We start from the raw sequence: 19,869 nt of genomic DNA, 5'->3' as shown, positions 1-19,869 counted from the left end.
CAGATGAGGAAACTGAGGATCGATGAGGTCACTCAGTTAATAAGCACGTGGAACAAAGCTCGGGTACTGCTGACTGATCCAGGCTGCGCTGACTTATCACAGTACATGTTGGCTCCCCGCCCCCTGCCCCTGTAGAAGGGAAGCTCCTGGAGGGCAGGCACTGATCCACTTCCGTCGGTCTCCCCCCCAGCCAAGCACGGAACGCGGCACACAGCAGAGTCCGGCACTGACTACCCGGCGGTGGGGCGGCTGAAGGCAGGAAAGCCCAGAAGAATTACAAAGGAGATGCGGGAGGGGGGGCCAAGCAGGTGCAGAGCGAGGTCACTCCGTCTGCGATCCCCCATCCCCCACCCCAGGGACTGCACACGGTCTCCTCGAACGTGCCCAATGCGCGCGCACCTCCCACTACTCCCCCAATCTCCTCCCGCCCCGCCCCCTGATCTGTGGCGAGAGACAGGGTAAAGAATCCTCCAAAGGGGTTGGGGGGTGGGGGGGATGGAGAAAAGCGCAGGGGTTAGAACAACCCGGAATCATCCGCCTTCTGCCTCGCGGTTTCCCTTTTCTCACCTGGTTCCGCGCTCCAATGCCCCCCAGACATCCTCAATCTATCTCTCTCTCTGGGCAGCTTCGGCCGCGCAGGCACAACAGGAGGAGCGTCGAGCGATCGATCCCGTTTAAACCTTTGGCTGGAGTTTTCCATTTCGAGTCAGCTGAAGAGAGTTTTCCGGTGACTCCCCTTTGCCTTTTTCTAAACAGCTAGGTGGGGCAATGGATAGAGCCCTGGGCATTTAATTGGGAAGATGTGAGTTCAAATCCAGCACCTACTTTCGGATTAAAAGAGATATTCGTAGAGGGCTTAGCATAATAGGCTCTTAATAAATGCTTGTCTCACCTTGGGGTAACGAGTGCTTTGTACAGAAAGGTATTTAGGCTGAGCCAGCCTCAGACACTTACAAGTTGTGACCCTAGGCAAAGCACTTGGCCTCAGTTTCCTCTGCGGTGAAAAGGGGATAACGCTAATCCAATCTCCCAGGGTTGTATGGATGAGATATTTGTAAAGCGTTTTTTCAAACCCTAAAGCATGATATATGCCATCTATCCAATATCAAATCCATATATCAGATAGATATCCGAGGCGGACCTAGGAATCACTGCCTTGGGTTTATTTTGCAGCTACACCCGTTTCAAAATTGCTTGGAGCCCCGGGGTTTGAACATAGTCCTTTAGGGGACTTCATTACCTTACAGGATCGTTCAGAGGACCCAACGAAATAATGAGCAAGAAAAGACGCGATGGGAGCGTCGTCTATTACTAAGACACAATAAATGCAGGCAGTATCTGCAGACGAGTTGAGCTAGGCTGAATCACTCATCAAACCTGGCAAGCTCACATACCTCAATGGCTTGTATCTTCAAGTGGAAAGCAAACCTAAACTTTTCTGCTTTTCACCGCAGTTTCAACATTACCCATCCTAACGGGAAGCTCTTTAGGTAAAGGCTGCGGACCACCTTTATCATACTTATAGCGGCAGCTGGTGGCTCAGCGGAAGGTGGACCTGGAGAAGGGAAACCCTGGGTTCAGATATGACCGCAGACACTTACTAGCTCTAGGACTGTTTATTAATCTTTCAGTTTGCTCAACTATAAAATGGAAATAAAAGCACTTTCCTCCCAGGATTATTGAGAGAATCAAATGGGATATTAGCACAGTGGCTGGTGCATAGCAGGCTCCATTTAAATGCTTATTCCTTTCCCTCCAGGCTCCTTATTTAAGATCAGCATTGGAGAGATTCTGCTGAGAATCAGCTTTAATATCAGTTCAAACTACAGGTATCTCCTGTAGATTGTCTCCAAATCAAATAGTCAGGAACTGCTTCATCACTCATCTCCAGTGTCCCTTATTAGAACATTTGGGATTTATTAAATGTTTGTTAAATTAAAACTATGGGAGGAAGATGATTTAGATGGCACTAAAACAACCTACTTTTCCAATGAACTGCCGCCCTGCCTTTAATTCACTTCCTTTTTTCAATTCCCTCTGCTGTTACTCGTTATTTTGTCCTCTATTGATCCCAAGTATGGATTGCTAACAGGCTTAATTTAGATGCCTCCAGGTTCAGGTGAGAACCTAGCAATTTTGACAAGGCAGTTTTCAACTCCATGAACTAAAACCTGTTCCAGGAGTGCGATGAAGGGGGGATAAAAAAATATTTTTTTTAAATGTGAAAACCACTCCTTGGTCCCTCCCCGTTATGATCCCTACATAAACCAATTTGTGCTTTTCCAAAGCCATAGACTATTCTTTGCCTCAATCTATGACTTTGTACATCTGTCACTAACTAAAGGCAGGTCTAGATGAAGTAGATGCATCAGTATTACATCATCACTACTTTAAAAAAAAATTCCAGTTTTGATTATTTTATTGACCTATGAAATAGTTTCATCTACAAAATGCCATCACGTCTGTAGATCATCACCTCTAATCTCACCACCAGGACCTCTAGTCTTGATTGACACCACCTCCCTCAGCCTCTCCCCTCTAAATGGAGGGTTAGAGGGCAGAGTACCAAACTCTTTCCAAAGCTTTCCTTTATAGAGAAACTGGACTCAGCTCACTCCATTCTGCTGCTCTGCCTGGTTCCAAATCCCGGGAACAAGCTGCCCCAACTGCCAGACACCCCCTGGTACCTTCCCCTCTACTGACTGTTTTCCTGACTCCTTTTTGTGTACTGTTGCTCCCCCACCCCCATTAGATTGTAAACTTCTTGAGGGCAGGGGCACTTGATAAATGTTTAATGGATTGGATTGGCAGCATCACTCTTCCACAAACATCTACAGGTTTAGTCTTCAAAACTTAAGAAAACAAGTGCAGCTAGGTGATGCAGTGAGTAGAGCACCAGCCCCGCAGGACCTGAGTTCAAAAGCGGCCTCAGACATCTGACACACTTACTAGCTGTGTGACCTTGGGCAAGTCACTTAACCCTAATGCACCTTGCCAAAAAAAAAAAAACAAAAAACTTAAGAAAACACAAATTTGTTATAGTGAAAAGAAAAATATCCAAAATTTTATTAAGAAACAGGATGATAAAATCAGTATTTGCTTTGTTTAATATTTACATTATGATAAATTATGTTACAGCTTGAGTTTATGAACAGAAATTTCTTTTTTCTTCTTCTGCTTTTTTTGTGTTTTCTTGGCATCCTGTATTTGCATTTTCACTTGATCTTGTAATTGAGAAAAGAAGGCTTGAGATGACTTCAGTGCCTTGTCTTTACCTTCATCCTGCAATAGGAAACAAAGCATGTATAAAAAGTATTTCTACAAAACAAAGTTTGTTTTTTATCTAATTGAAGGCCTATTAAAAGTCATATAAAAAGTCATATACCTTATCCCCAAATATTAACTTCATTTTTGATGGAGTTGCTATAGCATAATTTCTAAATATGGTAGATTTCTTTCTTGGTCTTATACATGTCCCCCACATTCCCCAACAAAAGAATTAGGTAAGTCACCACTACCACCAGAAATGTAAATAAAAGCAAACACCACTGAGTAGCTGATCTTTCTTTGTAGACACAGAATATGCTGTTATTTGTTTCAGGTAGGGAGGTTTATATAAACATGGCAATTTCAATATAGGAAGCCAAATTTCACCAATCCTCAGTCTAAAACATTGAGAAAGAAATGTGTGCAAATTTGGGGGTGGGGCTGGGGGAGGGGGAGAGAAAGAGGCTGTAAAAAGTCAATAAATTAAGCTTCTAAGTATTTAATCATTTTACTGTCTGAATCAGTAAAACCAGTAAACACTAAAATAAATTTTGTGATAAATTAACCTTATATTTTGTAGCTACTTTTTTCTTTTGACTTAGTGACATATTTTAGTGATATTTTTCTCACAAGGAAGAAAACAATTACAAACAATAAGGCCTGAAGGGCAAAAGAGCTGTACTGAGTTTCCCCCCAAAATAATTTGAAACAAAATATAATCAACCTATCATGTGAAATTCATAATTTAAGTCAATCAACAATCTACCTGGACTGCTACAACATGAATTATTCTGTTACAGCATACTCTAATTATAGAATTAGAACTAAAAAGGAATTTAAAGATGCCATTGAAACCAATTCACCCAATCAGGACAAAAGGAGTGTATGTGTGTTAAGGTCAGCCAAACACAGCAGTAACCTTGACATCTACTTTTACATGAGTGCTCTTATTAAAAAAAGGTGTTCATTATATTCAGCCATGCCTTACCTTTAGTATAGAAGCTTTGCCTGCTTTGGTTAGTTTCTTTAATTGTGCAGATGCTGCTGCTTTGTTTTGTTTTGTAGCCTGTTCGGCGTTAGTTTTTGCTAACAGTTTTTGCCGTCTTTCCTTTTCTCTTAATTTCATACGCTTATGATATTTCTTCTTTCTTCGTTCTCGTTTCTTGTCTGTAACAGATTTCTCTGCATCTGTTTTTATATCCCCTGCCTTATTTTTCTCCTACAAAAACAGAAATGATACCTTTAACTCACCCTCAAAATTCAAGGAACAAGTAGAGGCAAGTAATCTCATTTTACAAAATACAGTAATAAGAGCCTCATAATTCCAGAACAAATCAGTGACACAGATCTGATATGACATATAGGCAGTCTTCCAAATTATTAATGGACACATTCCAAAAGTTACTTTTAAAATTTGTTTTTGAAAACATGAAGCACATTTTCCCACAGAAACAATAAAATAAATTGGAGTTAGGCTCTCAGGCTGACCCACAATGTAGCTGAACTGTGATGGTAATCAGTAAATCACGGTTTATAATATTTCGGTGGGAAAACATGCTTAAAATTCCAACTTAGGATTCAATTCAAAAAGTAAAGGATCAACCACACGCAGCTTCAAAGATGAAGTCTTGCTAGGAGGACATGAGAATTAACAGCTGAAGATAGGATTCACAGTATCATAGACGTAGAACTTTAAAGGATTTTAAAGGCCTTTAAAGGCCCTCTAGTCCAATCCCCTAATTTTGGAAGTAAGAAAACTGAGGCCTAAGCTGATTAAGTGATATGCTCGAAGTCACACTAGTGATAAGTGGCAGATGTTTTTTTCCAATGCATACAGTACCAGGACTTGTCACAGAATGGGGCAAAGACCATCATCCCTCTGCCACATACACAAAGAAGGGGAGTGAGAGTGGACAGAGGAATGAGAAAGGACTAGCTTCTTGGGTAGAGGCCAGCAGGGCAGGTAACTCATTGTCTGAGGCAGCGATTGAAACGTATATAATATTTGTACATAAGAGATTGCCTATATATCTAGTGTATCCAACTTTTAACCAGATATTCTAATTCCATTATTAATGCCAGATTCCATTGTTAATAAAAGTTAAAAGGGGAAAAAAAAGTTTTCTGGTAGATTTTTTACCAATGCAGTTGGCATGGGGTCATTTAGAATAATTTTTGTTATTGAACTGTAACATCAAAAAACTAGAAAAGAAAGAAATGTAACATCACAGATACAATTAAAATAGTATCTTTCTTTTATCTTGGTTCAGACCTGTGGACTCAGCTACCTTCTATCTTCAATGACACAGATTAGTAATTATTCCATAATTTATGATTTAAAGAGTTGCCTGAAACCCTGAGAAAATAAGTGACTGGTTTATAGTTACACAGTCTACCCCATATCAGAGTCAGGGCTTGAACCAAATCTTCCTGATTCCAAGGCTGGCCATCTATGTACTATTACTGCTGCCTCTTCATTAGTCTTTTAGGCATTTATGTAGCATTTGATATCTACTAGCTGCTTTTAACCCTTTTCTATTCCTCTTGATAACCAGGAAATAAAGGACTAAGATTTAAATTTAAATATTACATCACAATATTAACTGTGTGAACATCCCTGGAAAAGACAATAATGACAAAGCAGGAGAAAGACTGTATTATTCTTGTTAATTTACATAAAATTCACTATATAAATCTTTCCTTCACAAAGGAAATAAGTGAAAGACATTCAAAAGCACAAATACCTAAATTACAAATGTGTAATTTATAAAAGTGCATCTTCTCATATTTGCTTCTTACCTTGATTTCCTCTGGAGCTAAGAGTGCTGCATCACTAACATGTACTGGTGCCACTTCCTCCATAGTTATAGCAGGAAGATTAGAAACAATTTTAACCTCTGGAACAGGCTACAAAATGAAATAATATAAAATAACATTTTAGGAATCACTCTAAAAATACAATAGTTATCATAATGCTACTGATTTGAAATCTTGTATGGCATGTGTGATATAATAAAAATCTGCATAAATGAGGTAACATTCGGGTTAAATACTGATTACCTAAACTTAGACATGATCAGATCAAAATGAACCTGATGAAATAATTGTGAAGTCATCAGTTTTTTGAGACCTACCCAAAACCCATCTTTAGAAGGAGGGAAAAAGAAAATCTAATAAATTATAATCTTCAGATCCTGATGAGATTTTTTAAGGGAGGATATGGGAGATGACAGCTGACATCAGAGATCAGAGAAACAGATTTAGAACTGGAAGGGCCTTTAGAGGCCATCTATTCAAGCTCTCTAATTTTATAAGTGAGTAAACTAAGGACCAATCAATTTAATTTTGATATCTGAAAAAAATACTAAAATACATGTATCAATTTGCAAGTGCCCAAAAGAAAACAAGATGGGTAGTAACCAAAAGGCAAACTTATTTTCTCTTACAACAGAAAGACATTTTTAGTTATAAATGGGATTACACATTTTGTCTGGTCTAAGAGGTAAGAACGAAGATGAATGAATGGACCTCACAGGGAAGCAGATGTAGAATGTGAATATAAGGAACAAATTCCTAAAAACTAGAGCTATCTGAAAATGGAATGGGGCTTCATCTTGAGACTGAGCTTCTCATCACTGCAAGTGTTCAAACAAAAGCTGGTTAGGGACATCACTCACAAGAAGTTTCCTAAGTGTCATGATTGAGTGTCAAATCTAGGGAACACTTGGAGGAAAGCTGGGCAGGCCTTAATGGATTGACAAAAATTAGATGAGTGGAATGAAGAGGTAAAAACACGCAAGAATGAACAAGGGCACAGTGTTAGGGAAGGGTAATGGGCACACTGGTGAGAAATACCTGTTATCAGAATAGGGACAAGGAAGTGGGGCAGTGAGCAGCAGTGAGATGTGAATGGCAGGTGGGAGTCAGTGTACAAAGTTTTACGTATCAAACTGAAGAGCAAGTCATCTATAATTCACAAGAACCTTAAATCCTAATATACTTACTGGTTTAGGTGTAAAATGAAAGTCAGAAAGAGCATCCAGTTTTTGAAAGAGTGAATCCATCATCTTCTGAATTTCTACATGCTCTGGGTTTTCTTCTTCCTCTTTCTTTTCCTAAGAAAATGAATTCAGTAACTGAGTTTAACACAAACCTCAGAACAAAACTGCTTCTGAGGATAGTTCTATTGTCCCAAGAACAATTTTGGGCTTATGTTTTAAAGGGCATTTCTGGAAGCCCACTAACTGCTACATACTGACTGCCACCTAGTATCTAATTCCAAGTTAGCGCATTTGAAAATGGCATTCCCAGAATGTTACTGAATTGACGACAGTTTGTAATAGTGACCGCAGTAAGGTCAGAGTGCCCCAACTAGGATTAGATAAGAACCAAACAGGAAGGTGAACGGCTATTTGCCACTATGCTCTAACTCCAAATCTTGACCCTAAATCACTCTCAGTCTCTAAATCTTGAAAGGAGACTAGGATGGCTCAAGGACTGAATTGGAGTTTGGGCCTATTCTGGGGAGGGTTGTGGGGGTGAGAACTCAACTAAACCCAAACTTCAGATCAACTCCCGAGTAGACACAAAATTTTCTACCAGCTCCAAATTATAGAATGCCTTCAACTTCTACCAAATCTAGTCAACTTTCCCATTCCCATGCAAAATCTGAACATTTTGCTAAGAAATCATATGCAAATTCATTCAGTTAGTATGTGCTAGAATTACAAGTGTATGATCTATCTTGTTAATTAATGAAGTCTTCTTTACATGATTCCAGTTAGCTGGGGGTGTGGGACAGAGGGGTGGAATCCTGTATTCCCCAGGAATAAATCCATTTGGTTTATTTTACAAACAGTATGCCAACTTTAAAAGTTACCACTGAGAAATTACCACAATTATAAAGATACTTTCACTTATCCTAGGAAAGCTGAAAAATAAAATCCTATCAAAGAAAGTATTTCTATTTTCTCACAGAAAACACCTTCGATAAAATGTTATTTTTCTACCCAATTTAACTGGGTAGAAAACCTACCCAATCTAACTCACTTCAAGAAAGAAAAAAAAATTCATGAAATTCTCAGTTTCTCTTTCTTTAATAGCAAAGGGTTTGTGCTACAAGGTTTCTTACCTGGTTAAGTTTGATGTATTCCTGCTCATAAATTTCTGCAAGGCTCAATTTACTCTTTTCATGATCTAATGTTAAACGCTTCTTATATTCAAATGCCTCCTCTTTTGGTTTTTCTTTACGTACTACATCATCCCAAGCCTAAAAAATAAATAGGGGAAAATCTTAATTCAATAATTTTATAAAATGAGTATGGCCTTCCTGAATTTGCAGGGAATATATATGAGGGAACAATTCAGTTCTAAAACATGACTGTTTTACTGTGTTTCAGCAGAAGCAAAAATAAATTCTTCCAAGATGGTAATAATACTTGTGCACAAATTACTATTAACACTCAGATTTCCCCATGAGAGTTATTTAACATAAAGCCTGCCATGAAAAAACAAAAAAACAATATTCAAGTACTGGGGAGGGTTTTGCAAAAGGAAGAAAAACTATTTCTTATACATTTTATATTAGGGAAGCAGAGATAGGTGAAGGGACATATAGCTAGTTAAGCTTTATTTTAATGGTCTCAGAATAAGACCAATTAAACAAAACTTTTATTTAAAAATATAAAATGGTCAGATGTTTAATATTTCTAAATATAATATATACTCACCAGGTTATAAGATGTGTCTAGAGCAAGGAACCCTATGTTGTTAACTATAATCAGACTGATTTCAAAGTCCAATAGATGTCACTATCCACTCTTTCCCTAATGGCATTATAGGGAGGAAACACGTGCCTTCTGACCATATCTTGCTCCTTGTACCTCCTCAAAATTTAAAATATCAGCAAGATATTAAAGCATGGAAATGACTTGAGCAGTCTCTTCTCGTTTTACCCCACCCTAGGCCCATATCAATCACAAGGGAATGAATGTATCTTCATAATAAAAAAGGTTCTAAAACCTTGTCTAAACAACTCAAATTTTTAGTGAAAAGTATATAAAAATATTTGAGAACTGTTAAAATAAACAACAAATAAAGATCATGCTTCAATCAACAAAGAATCTTATATTCATCTCTGGAAATGTCAGTGCCATAAATGAAATCTTATTAACCTGATCTTTTATCCTTTGTTTGATGATATCCTCGAGTTGCAAAGTGGTTTCCTCAGTAATTACAGGTGCTAAAAAAGGAACATAAAATAGATTATTAAAATGACCAATATTAAACAACAATGCACTATTATTTTTTAAAAAATATTTCAATCTCCATGTAGAGGTTCTTTCTTTTGATCACAATGCCTTGGAAAAACAGAACTCTTATATCAGGACTGTTTGAACTAAAATGAAGTCCAAGCCCACTTTAAATCAACTGATGGAAGAGAGAGTTCCATAGCAGCAGTCAAATGAGTTGGACTGTAGTTGATTTTGCTACTTCCAAGCTGTAAAACTCTGGGCTTCAATCTCTTTAGACATTAATAGGGACAATCCCACTTGTCCTGCCTTCCTTAAAAGGTTCTCATGAGAATAAAATACCAAGTGTAAAGGTACTTTTAAAAATTTAAGGTCACTACACAAGATTTGTAAAATGCTATTACTATTAACTAGTACATAAGATGTGATGAACATAGTAAGACCTTTATCTGCTCCCTGCCTTCTTAACCTATCCCCAAATAGCCTAGCCAGAAAAGAAGTTTTTACATGTGTGTATGTATGTTATATTCACATAGATGTTGTTTCTTAAGCTAATCACCTTGAGAGATTATTTTATAATGTCATTGTTTAAAACATTAAAAAATTTGGTGGGGAATTTCTGTTAAGAGTCAAAAGACTTTCCTCATTCCCTATATGTGGTTTTGAAGGACTTTTGGCTATTTCCAAAAATCAGATTCATGTTCAAATGACAAATATTTGACATCACTGAGGATCTTAAAGACTGTGACATAGTTTCATGGACAATTCTAAAACAAATCTATTTTAACCAGAATTACCAATGCTGTGATGAATACAAAGGTTTCTAAGACAACTACCTTAAAAATATAAACTCATTTGCCTAAGTCCTATTTGTTTTTAAAAACCAATGTACCAATTATAATATTTTACAATTACATATATCCCAAGTAAAAAACCTACAGCATCCCAATGAAGACATTAAATTTTAAATTTGTATTGTCATATTATCAAACTATATATCAAAATCTAAATCGTTTCCTCCATTATACAACAAAATTTAAGTATTAAAGTTAAACTCCAAAGCACAGTTTATCTGTAATAAATGGCATTTACATAGTGCCTTAAGGCATGCAAAGTGGTTTTCATAAAAAACCATTATCTAATTTGAGCCTCGTAACAACCAAGGGCTGAGCATTACACGTACCTACATTTTTACAGGTGAACAAACTAAGGCCCAGGGTGCTTAGCTGATTGGCTCAAGGTCACATAGTATTTGAGACAGGATTCAAATCGAAGTCTTCATGATTTAAAATTCTACATTTAGTCCATGTTATGCTTCCTCTTAGTTTAATGTATCCAACATGTTTGTATTTGCAGGGCAAATGAGCATTACATTGGGCCATCTTAAGGGAAAGGCAAATTTTCTTCCATATCAGCAACTTGTGGGTCAAGAACTAGCCAACCACTTGCGTTAGGAGATTCTTCTTGTTGCTTGTGGGCAATAATGGTGTTTTATGTGTCACTAGAAACCCTACAAATTACCCACTTATTCCATTCATTCTTTTTTAAAACACTCCTTTCCCCTAAATGTATAGTGCTTTAGTCCTCAGTTATCCTGACAGGCTAGTGTCTAACTGGAATTAGAAGGGACCACATTAGCCACCTACTCCGACATCTTTATAAAATACCTAGCTAGTGGTTGTTCAGTTTCTACTTGAAGATGTCCAAGGAGGAGGAACCCACCACTTCTTAAACCAGCGCATTCCAATTTTGGACAGCTTTAATTGTTAGGAAGGTTTTTCTGATATTAATCTTAAATTTGTTTCTTTTCAATCTCTGCATATTGTTCCTGGTTCTTCTATGGGGCCAAATACAGCAAATCTAATTCCCATCCCACATGACAGTCCTTCAAAGACCTGAAGACATCTCCTCTCAAAACTTCTTCTCCAAGTTAAACACCTCCAATTTCTTCAACTGATTCTCATATGACATGGACTCAAGATCCTTCACTATCCTGGCTCCCCTCTGAATACTCTCCAGCTAAGCAATGTACTTTTTAAGCCATGGTGCCCAGAACTAAACACTATATCCCACAAGAGGTCTGATGAGGGCCTAAGTGCAGTAGGGTTATCATCCCCCTCTTCCTGAAATCTATGCCTTTTAATGCAGCCCATGATCACATTTGCTTCCTTGGCTGCCACATCAGTGCTAACTCACACCGGACATGCAGTTCACCAAAACCCCCAGATCTTTAACAGAACTGTGATATAACCACATTTTGCTCATCTTTTATTTATGGAGCTAATTTTTTTGTACCCAGGTGCAAGGCTTCTTTCTATCAAATTTTATCATATAAGATCCAGCCCAATAGAGCACTGGATCTGGAGTTAGGAAGATCTGAACCCCAACCTTGGACAGTAACTATGTAACCCTTGGCAAGTCCCTTTACTCATCTGCTTCACTTTCCTCATTTATAAAACAAGGAGAGTAATAGCATTTACCTCCCTGGGTTGTTGTGAGGATCAAATAAGATAGTTGTAAAGCCTTATTAGATTACCCCCCTGTTTACAGAGGAAGAAGCTGATGCCCAAGGATGTGAAGTAACGCTTAGGTTCACAGAGGTAGGGTTAAGCATCATTCGCTATTTTGGAAAATAAATGCTTGATTCCTTATCAAATACTAACTTAAAAATGGCACATAAACAAATATCAAAGTACAAAGACAACATTTACCCATCCTGACTGCATGGTCAAAGTGTAATGTTTCTTCTAGAAGGCTGTTTTCTGGTCTCTTTTGTCCCGTCACTTCCCCCTGAAGCTGCCAAGGTTTCTGTTCCAACAACTCTTTCTCTAAAGATTTAATTCTTTCTGCCATCTGAGGATAAATGGAGAAAAGTACTTATTTCATTACTTTGTATTTTATTTCACTGGTGGGACAGTCTCCATACATGCTGGTCACAATTCCCTTTACATTAACAAATGGCCTCTGAGAGGGGTGGTAGTCAATCTGGGTATAATTCTCTGAACAATGGACAAGACTGGACCTCCTCTTAAAACCTTCCCAGCTTGGCAGTATCTACGAGAACTTGTGCAGGCACAGCCTTCAAGACCATGTGGGTGACCTCCATGCATTAGAAGAAGACTTTAGTGAGTTAGGAAAATGTTATATTAATATTCATGAAGTAATAATAGTTTACATTTATATACCACTTTAAAGTTTAAAATCACTTTATATCTATTTTCTCAAACAACATTAAGAAATGGCAAGTCATAGCTATTGCAAACAAATGTTTTGCTTCTTTGTACAATATATATTGGCTATACATTACCTTCTCCTGTCTTTGTTCAAAAGAGGATTTTACTCCATCAGAACTATTCTTTTCACTGAAAACATCTGTGTCTTTGGTTTCTTTGTCATCAGGCAAAGCAAAGGTCACTCTTTTCCCAGCTTCATGTTGTTTATTCTCATTTTCTTCAGTTTCATCATCTTCATCCCTAAACCATTAAGACATTTAGCAAAGGAAACACTATTTACATGTATCTTCTGTGAAAGGAAAAAAAATTATTTCCCAATAATAAAACTTTTCCATTTTTAAATATACCATACCCAAAAATCTAACAAGTTTTCGATACTTCCAAAGTCATGAAAACTTATAAGAAATCAAGAAAGAATCATTTTAAACCAATTCCTATATAGGTTAAAAAAAATGAGTTCATAATATTCATTTAATACTAATGTATTCAACATAATATATTCAACAACATTTATAATTTCTAATAACTGATGACATAATGTTGACATCAGTGATTTTTATTAAAAACAGGAACCAAATCAAAGAACTGTATAACAAAACTATAAGCTATTATGAAGCCCTCCCTGTCACCTGCGGGGGTACCTCCTCCCCATCCACACACTGAGATAAATATGGGTTCTCTGGAATTAACATCTTGAAATAATAAAGTAACACCTTCCTAACTGAAGCATATGACAACTCACATTATAACCAGACAAAAATTGATGGGCAAATTACGTTACACAACTTAAAAAGGATGACTCAAAACGCTTACTCTTCAGAAATTTCTTCTTCTTCATGATCAGTTTCCTTATTCTCATCTTCATCCCCATCCTGACCCAGTTCATCATTATCACTTGCTGTGTCTTCACTTTCAACTGGGTCAAAGAAATCTTTGTATTTTAGGTTTCTGGAACTTTTACCTGACTAAAATAAAACATTTAAACTTTTTGCTTAAAGAGAGTAAATGACTTTAAAGATAAGCTTTTTTAAAGTTCTTTCTACATGGTGAAAATTATTTTCCAATGAAAGTTAATAAATGAAATTAGCATTTAAAAGTAAAAGAAAAATACAGCGTGTAAGATCAGCATGTAGATAATTCATTGATTTTTAAACATAGAAATATTTAAATTTGGCAAGAGAGAACACAGAATTCTACCTCTCTTAATATAAGAAATATCAACTGATAAGCATTTACTATGTTAGACATTAAGAATACACAAATAGATATTAAACAGTCTCTGCTCTCAAGGAACATATAATCTATTAAGGGAGACACAATGTACACACATATGTATATGTATGCTATGCATATGTACATATAAAATAAATAGAAGATCACGGTCAGGGAGGGGAAATACACTAGCAGCAGAGAACACAAAAGGTTTCATGTAGAAGATCTAAGTTCTGAAAGGAACCAAGGACTCTAACAGGCAAAAGGGAAGAGATAGTGAATTCTAAGAGAGGGGACAGCTTATACAGGGGCATGTTATACCATACATGAGAAAAGAGCAAGGCCAGTTTGACTGGACTGTAGAATGAAAGGGGAATATAAAAGGCAGTCTGGGTCCAGGTTGTAAAAGGTCTCAAGTGCCACATGAAGGCATCTGTATTTGATTTTGGATGTAATGAGGAACCCTTAAGTTTAAGAAGAGGAGTGATATGGTCAGACCTGTGCTTTAGGAAAATCGCTTTGGCAGCAATTAGGGGATGGAATGGTAGGGAAAGACTTGAAGCAGGGAGACCAGTTTGGGAGGCCACTACGATAGTAGAGACAAGAAGAAATGTGGCCCTGAACTAGGAGGTAGCCTTATGGGTTGAGAGAATACTCTGGATCCAAGAGATGTTAAATGTAGAATTGACAAGTCTTAGCAACTGACGGGATATGTGGGATAAAAGGGACTGAGAAGTAAAGGATGACTCTGAGGTTTCAAACTTGGGTCACTAGAAGGATAATGATGTTCTGGACAGATACTGGAAAGTGTGAAAGGAGTAGGTTTAGGGGAAAAGATGAGAACAAAGATTAAGCACACCCATGTCAAGACTAAGAAATATTCAATGTACTTTAAAATTATTAAATTCTATAGGCCCTAACCTTTCTATTTTGGTTGGTTGAGGTTTTATGGGAAAACAGAATATATCAGAATATATACTCACAACTTACATAGCAATAGGATGGATTAGAATAAGAAAGTAATGAGTTTCATTTTTATTTGCTTTAACATACCTGAATTATTCATTTAAGTCCCAATGAATTATGAGAATGGAAGCCCTCTCTATATTAAAGACACTTTAAATATCTATAAAAGGAAAAGGGCAAAATTTAATCATTAGACAAAAGAACACTTTACCTTTTTTGGAGAGTTTGTAAATAGATCACCATCCTCATCAGAAATAATTTCTTCAAAATAATTAACATCATCTTCATCATCTTCCTTTTTTTCTTTCTCCTCTTTTTCTATATCTTCCAAAAATGACTCCATTTCAGACAACTTGAAAAATTTATCATCTACTATGGATTTCTCTTTTGATTTAATAGATACTTTTGGCTTCTTGTTCTGACGTTCTAGTTTATCAATATCAAAGTCAAGGTCAGAATCCTCATCGCTAAAATCCAAACTTTCCTCTACATCAATTTTATTTAACTTTTTAATTCTCTTAATGTCTTCTTCCAGACCATCATTAACTAGATCTGACTTTTGCTCCAGCCCTGAATTCTGTTCTATTTCCTCTTCATTGTCAATATCCATCTCTGAGTCAACCTCTTCAGTCTCTGGGAGAAGACAGAGTTGCTTGTCTTTAACATTTGCACTGACAGCTTTCTTAAAGTACCGTAAAACTGGTTCATTCTGCAATTCTAGTTGCTGCCAAATCTGTTCATCATCAAAGTTTTCTATGACCAGCTCATTTAAAGGGCTCCCAAGAACGACATCAGTCTTGAATGTTTTATGTAAATCATAAAGTGCTTTTGTTAAAGATGTAAAATTTACAGCCAATCCATCTTGAACACTATTAAGAGAGGAAAAGGTCAATGAATTTAAAATAATAACTTCCACATTTTTATAGTCACACTTCTTTTAGCTTTTATTTAGTATTTTATTTTTCCTGTTTTTAAAACTTTGAGTTCCAAATTCTCTCCCTTCCTCCCTCCTCAGCCCCCTTCACTGAGAAGGCAAGCAATTTGATACAGGTTATATACACATGTAGTCATGCAAAACATATCCATAACAGTCATGTTGTGAAAGAAAACGAAGACAAAAAAAACTCAAGAAAAATAAAGTTTTAAAAAAAGTATGCTTCAATCTGTATTCAGACATCATCAGGTCTTTCTCTGAGTGACAGAATCCTAATAAAGCTGCCCCCAGCCCCAATATTCTAACTTTCTTATGAGTCCCACTGAACAGCAGGTATGTCCTGACTTAACCACACAATCTGACTTTAACATTACCACTGGCCCTCAGACTCAATATAGCCATCGCCCCTAGCTAGCCACTGCCCCCAAATCCAATTCACATATTTGAACAGGTATATTCTTGTACTCAAGCACAATCACATCATCCATTTAGCTCAAGACAGGACCACAATAGCTAGCCAATCGGAGGTCAACAGGACCAGGATGTTTGACCACCATTCCCCATTACCTAATCCCTTAACAAATCCCTCCTGCCTTTCTCATGTTCATAATTTCTGTTGTGTGATTACATCTTTTCCCTATAAAAATCCATCCTGCTGTCACTGAAGTTGCTGGTTCCTCTTGGAATCTAGTCTGTTTCATGAGGGGCATCAATCCTCAATAAATGCCTATACTTAGGTCTGACTCTGGATTCTTTGAGATGGTGCTGCCACAACATACCATGAAACCACAACAGTTTTTGACATCCCTGGGTGGGCACAGTCCCAGTTCCCATACCATGAGACTAAACAGACTGTAACATGGGGATGGATAATATTTTTCATCATAAGTCCTTCAGAGCTGACTTAAGTCACTGTATTGCTGAGAACAGCTAAGTCATTCACAGCTGAACATCATATAATATTGCTGTTACTTTGTACACAGTATATTTCACTTTGCATCAGCCCATGCAAGTCTTTCCTCATTTTTCTGAAATCATTCTCTTACAGTAAAATAGTATTCCATCACAATCACATACTACAACTTTTTCAGCCATTCCCCAGCTGATGTGCTTCCCCTCCACTTCTAATTCTTTACCCCCAGAAAAGAGCTGTATACTTACAATTTTTTAAAATGGATTAAACATAACCACATGCCCACATCATTTTACTGAGCAGTAAAATTAAGAGAAATTTTGCTACTCAGTAACTTACTGTAAAAGTTTGTTGAGGGAGGCTGTTTAAAAAAAAACTACAATAAAATAAAGTTTGGAGATAAGCAAAAGATTCAATTATTCATGCCACCCTTGCCTCTATTACCATCATCCTAGCTAATCAATTTGTTGAGGAACTTTCCTACTCCCATCCATCTTCTACTCAGCTATCAAAGTGATCTTCCTAAAGGGCAGACCTGACCAAGTCACTCCCTTAGTCAATAAACTCCAGTGGGTTTCTATTACCTTCAGATAATATAAAATCCTCTGGTTTTTAAAGCCCATCATAACCTAGCTCCTTCTTACCTTTTCAGTCTTCTTACACCTTACTCCCTTCCATGTACTCTATGATCCAGTGACTCTGGCCCCCTTGTTTTTTCTCACACAAGACACTCCACACACACAATGCATTTTCTCTGGCTGTCTCCCATGCCAGCAAAGTTCTCTCTACCAATCTCTATTTCCTGTATAGTTGTTTGCATGCTGTGGCTCCCTAATCCCCCACCCCCATTAGACTGAGTTCCTTGAGGGCAGGGACTATGTATGCCTTTCTTGTATCTCCCTGGTTTAGCATAGTGCCTGGTTGTGTGCAGAACTAAGCACTTACTGGGTGTTTGTAAGACATGTAAAACATATAATATACTAAAACAGAGGAGGCCTTATGAAATGTAATCAATAATGTACGTACGGTACAGATTACAACACATCTAAGCCTTTTTATCTTTTCCAATTCTTAACCGTGTCATCCATTAAATCTTCCAAAGGTCTAGGACGCTTGCCATAACAAAGTGTAACTGCCAATACTTTAGGCCTCTTGCTTTCTTCACAGGTTATAATGGAACTGAGATTCTCAGGATGGGAAGAACATTCAGATAGTCCACCCTACACCTGAACTGAAATCCCCTCTACAATATGACAAATGATAACCTAGACTCCACTAGAACTTTTCTGGTGGTGAAGAGCTCACTACCTTCTGAGAAAGCTCATTCTACTTTGGCCAGCTCTGATTTTTAAGTTTTCTCTCTTCACCTTCTACCTACTTTTTCTAGTTTGGTCCTTTGGTACCAAGCAAAATAAATCTAATTCCTGTTACACAACAGCTGAAGACAACTGACATTTACTCACTGAATCTTCTCTAGACTATATAGCTCTAATTCCTTCAATTGGTCCTTGTAAGTCATTATCTCAAGTCCCCTCTTCTGAACACACTCCAGGATAGTGGCGGTTCTCAAAATTCTTAAAGTTTGGCTACTGCTTCCTCAGTGAAGGATCTGTCCTGATAGAAATACAGAATCTAAAGGCAGGAATGGAAGTCAGAGAGCATGTAGAATACATTGTACCCTGGATCAAGAAATGCTTTTAAGACAGCATTGAAAGGTTCTGTTTGAAGACCCCCCCCCCCCCAGTAACAAGGAATCCATTACCCTTTGAGAAAGCCTATTCCACATTTAGACAATTCCATTAATTAGCTTCTATTTCTCTACATCAAGTTCAAATCTGCCTTTCTGCCACTAGTACCTATTACTCCAAGTTCTGCCTTTTGAGATCGAAGGGAACCAATCTGTTTTCTTGTCCACATGAAAGATCTTCAAAATACTTGAAGGGCAAACCCTAATCCTTTACAAAGATCTCGAATTGGCTACGAGACCTTGAAAATTCTTCGATAAATTTCATATGGAAATTAGCAGAACTGGTTGATCCAAGTGGTCTCTGGTGTATTCAAAGCCCCTCTACTTTTCCAGTCTTCTTACATCTTCCTCCTTCCCCCAGGTACTCTTTAATCCAGTGACACTCTCCGTCCCTGACCATGGTCATTCTCACTGGCTGGCCCCCAAGCCTGGAATTCTCTCCCGCCCCCATCTCATTCTGACGCTTCTTCCATCAAGTCCTAGCTAAATTCTCACCTTCTACAGGGGGCCTTTCCCGCTCACTCAATCAATGCCTTCCCTTGGTTGATTATCTACAATTTGCATACAACTTGTTTGTCTACAGTTATTTGCATGTGTGTATTAGATTGTGAGCTCCTCGAAAGCAGGGATTGTCTTTTGCCTTTCTTTGCATCTCCAGCCCTCACCAAATGTAATTTACTGAAATCCCCAAACACTACTGTCACGAGGGATCTGGTGGGTAACCCTTGGCGTGTAAGGCAAAACCACTGGTCTAACTGCCCAGGCTGGACTGTCTGTAGCAGCAAGGACGTAGCGCTTAAAATGCTACCTCCAAAGAGACTGCGATGCCGGAGTAACAATGATAAACCATCTTTTCTCCCGCCCCTCACCCCGGCCAGACAAGCCCGTGGGAAAGAGCCGAAATCGAGAGCTGAGGCCTAGTGGCCGTGGCCTCCTCCACGCCGACTCTCCCACCCCAGCCCCGGAGCTCGAGAATATCAGGATGCTTACGTGAGGAATTGCTCTGGGTGAGCCGTAGACGTGTCCAGCTCCTTCAGGCAGCGATCCAGAATCTGCCGGCGCCTGCCCCGTAAACTTTTCTTCGACATCTTGGCCGGTCCAGGTCTCACATGGAGCGGAACAGGAAACACCGGAAACCGCTCAACTAAGAAGCCGATCCAGCCCGAGGGAACTTCCGCCTATGGGACCATGGTTCCGTAACACACAAGTTCCTAGGCCCCTCCCTCCTTCTCAGGCCCCTCCCTCCTTCTCTGGCACCAGTTCACGACCTATCGCCGCGGCGCCGCGCCTGCGCTACAGGAAGGAGCGCCTGAGGGAAGTCACTGAGGAGCCGTTAGTGACAGGGG

General features: G+C 38.3%; 2 protein-coding genes across 2 annotated transcripts in view; both read right to left on the bottom strand.

The window, feature by feature from the left end:
- Nucleotides 1-639, bottom strand: part of FAN1 (FANCD2 and FANCI associated nuclease 1) — a 37,154-nt gene extending 36,515 nt beyond the window's left edge. Inside the window, exon 1 of the mRNA XM_036735508.1 lies at nt 568-639. The gene's annotated coding sequence lies outside the window, so the exon portion shown is untranslated. The remainder of the gene's footprint in view (nt 1-567) is intronic.
- Nucleotides 640-3,042: 2,403 nt separating this feature from the next.
- MPHOSPH10 (M-phase phosphoprotein 10) lies at nt 3,043-19,659 on the bottom strand. The gene is made up of 11 exons (XM_036737043.1): nt 19,514-19,659; nt 15,141-15,798; nt 13,565-13,716; nt 12,826-12,991; nt 12,230-12,371; nt 9,441-9,508; nt 8,399-8,536; nt 7,272-7,382; nt 6,067-6,174; nt 4,256-4,486; nt 3,043-3,282 (listed from the first exon to the last, which is right to left on the bottom strand). The coding sequence occupies exons 1-11, from the start codon at nt 19,609-19,611 to the stop codon at nt 3,133-3,135; spliced, it is 2,022 nt and encodes a 673-aa protein (XP_036592938.1). The 5' UTR covers nt 19,612-19,659; the 3' UTR covers nt 3,043-3,132.
- Between the last annotated feature and the right edge of the window lie 210 nt (nt 19,660-19,869).

This window comes from Trichosurus vulpecula, chromosome 8 (genome assembly GCF_011100635.1).
Source record: "Trichosurus vulpecula isolate mTriVul1 chromosome 8, mTriVul1.pri, whole genome shotgun sequence".
NCBI classification, from domain to species: domain Eukaryota; kingdom Metazoa; phylum Chordata; class Mammalia; order Diprotodontia; family Phalangeridae; genus Trichosurus; species Trichosurus vulpecula.
This window is presented reverse-complemented; position numbering and strand designations above follow the sequence as displayed.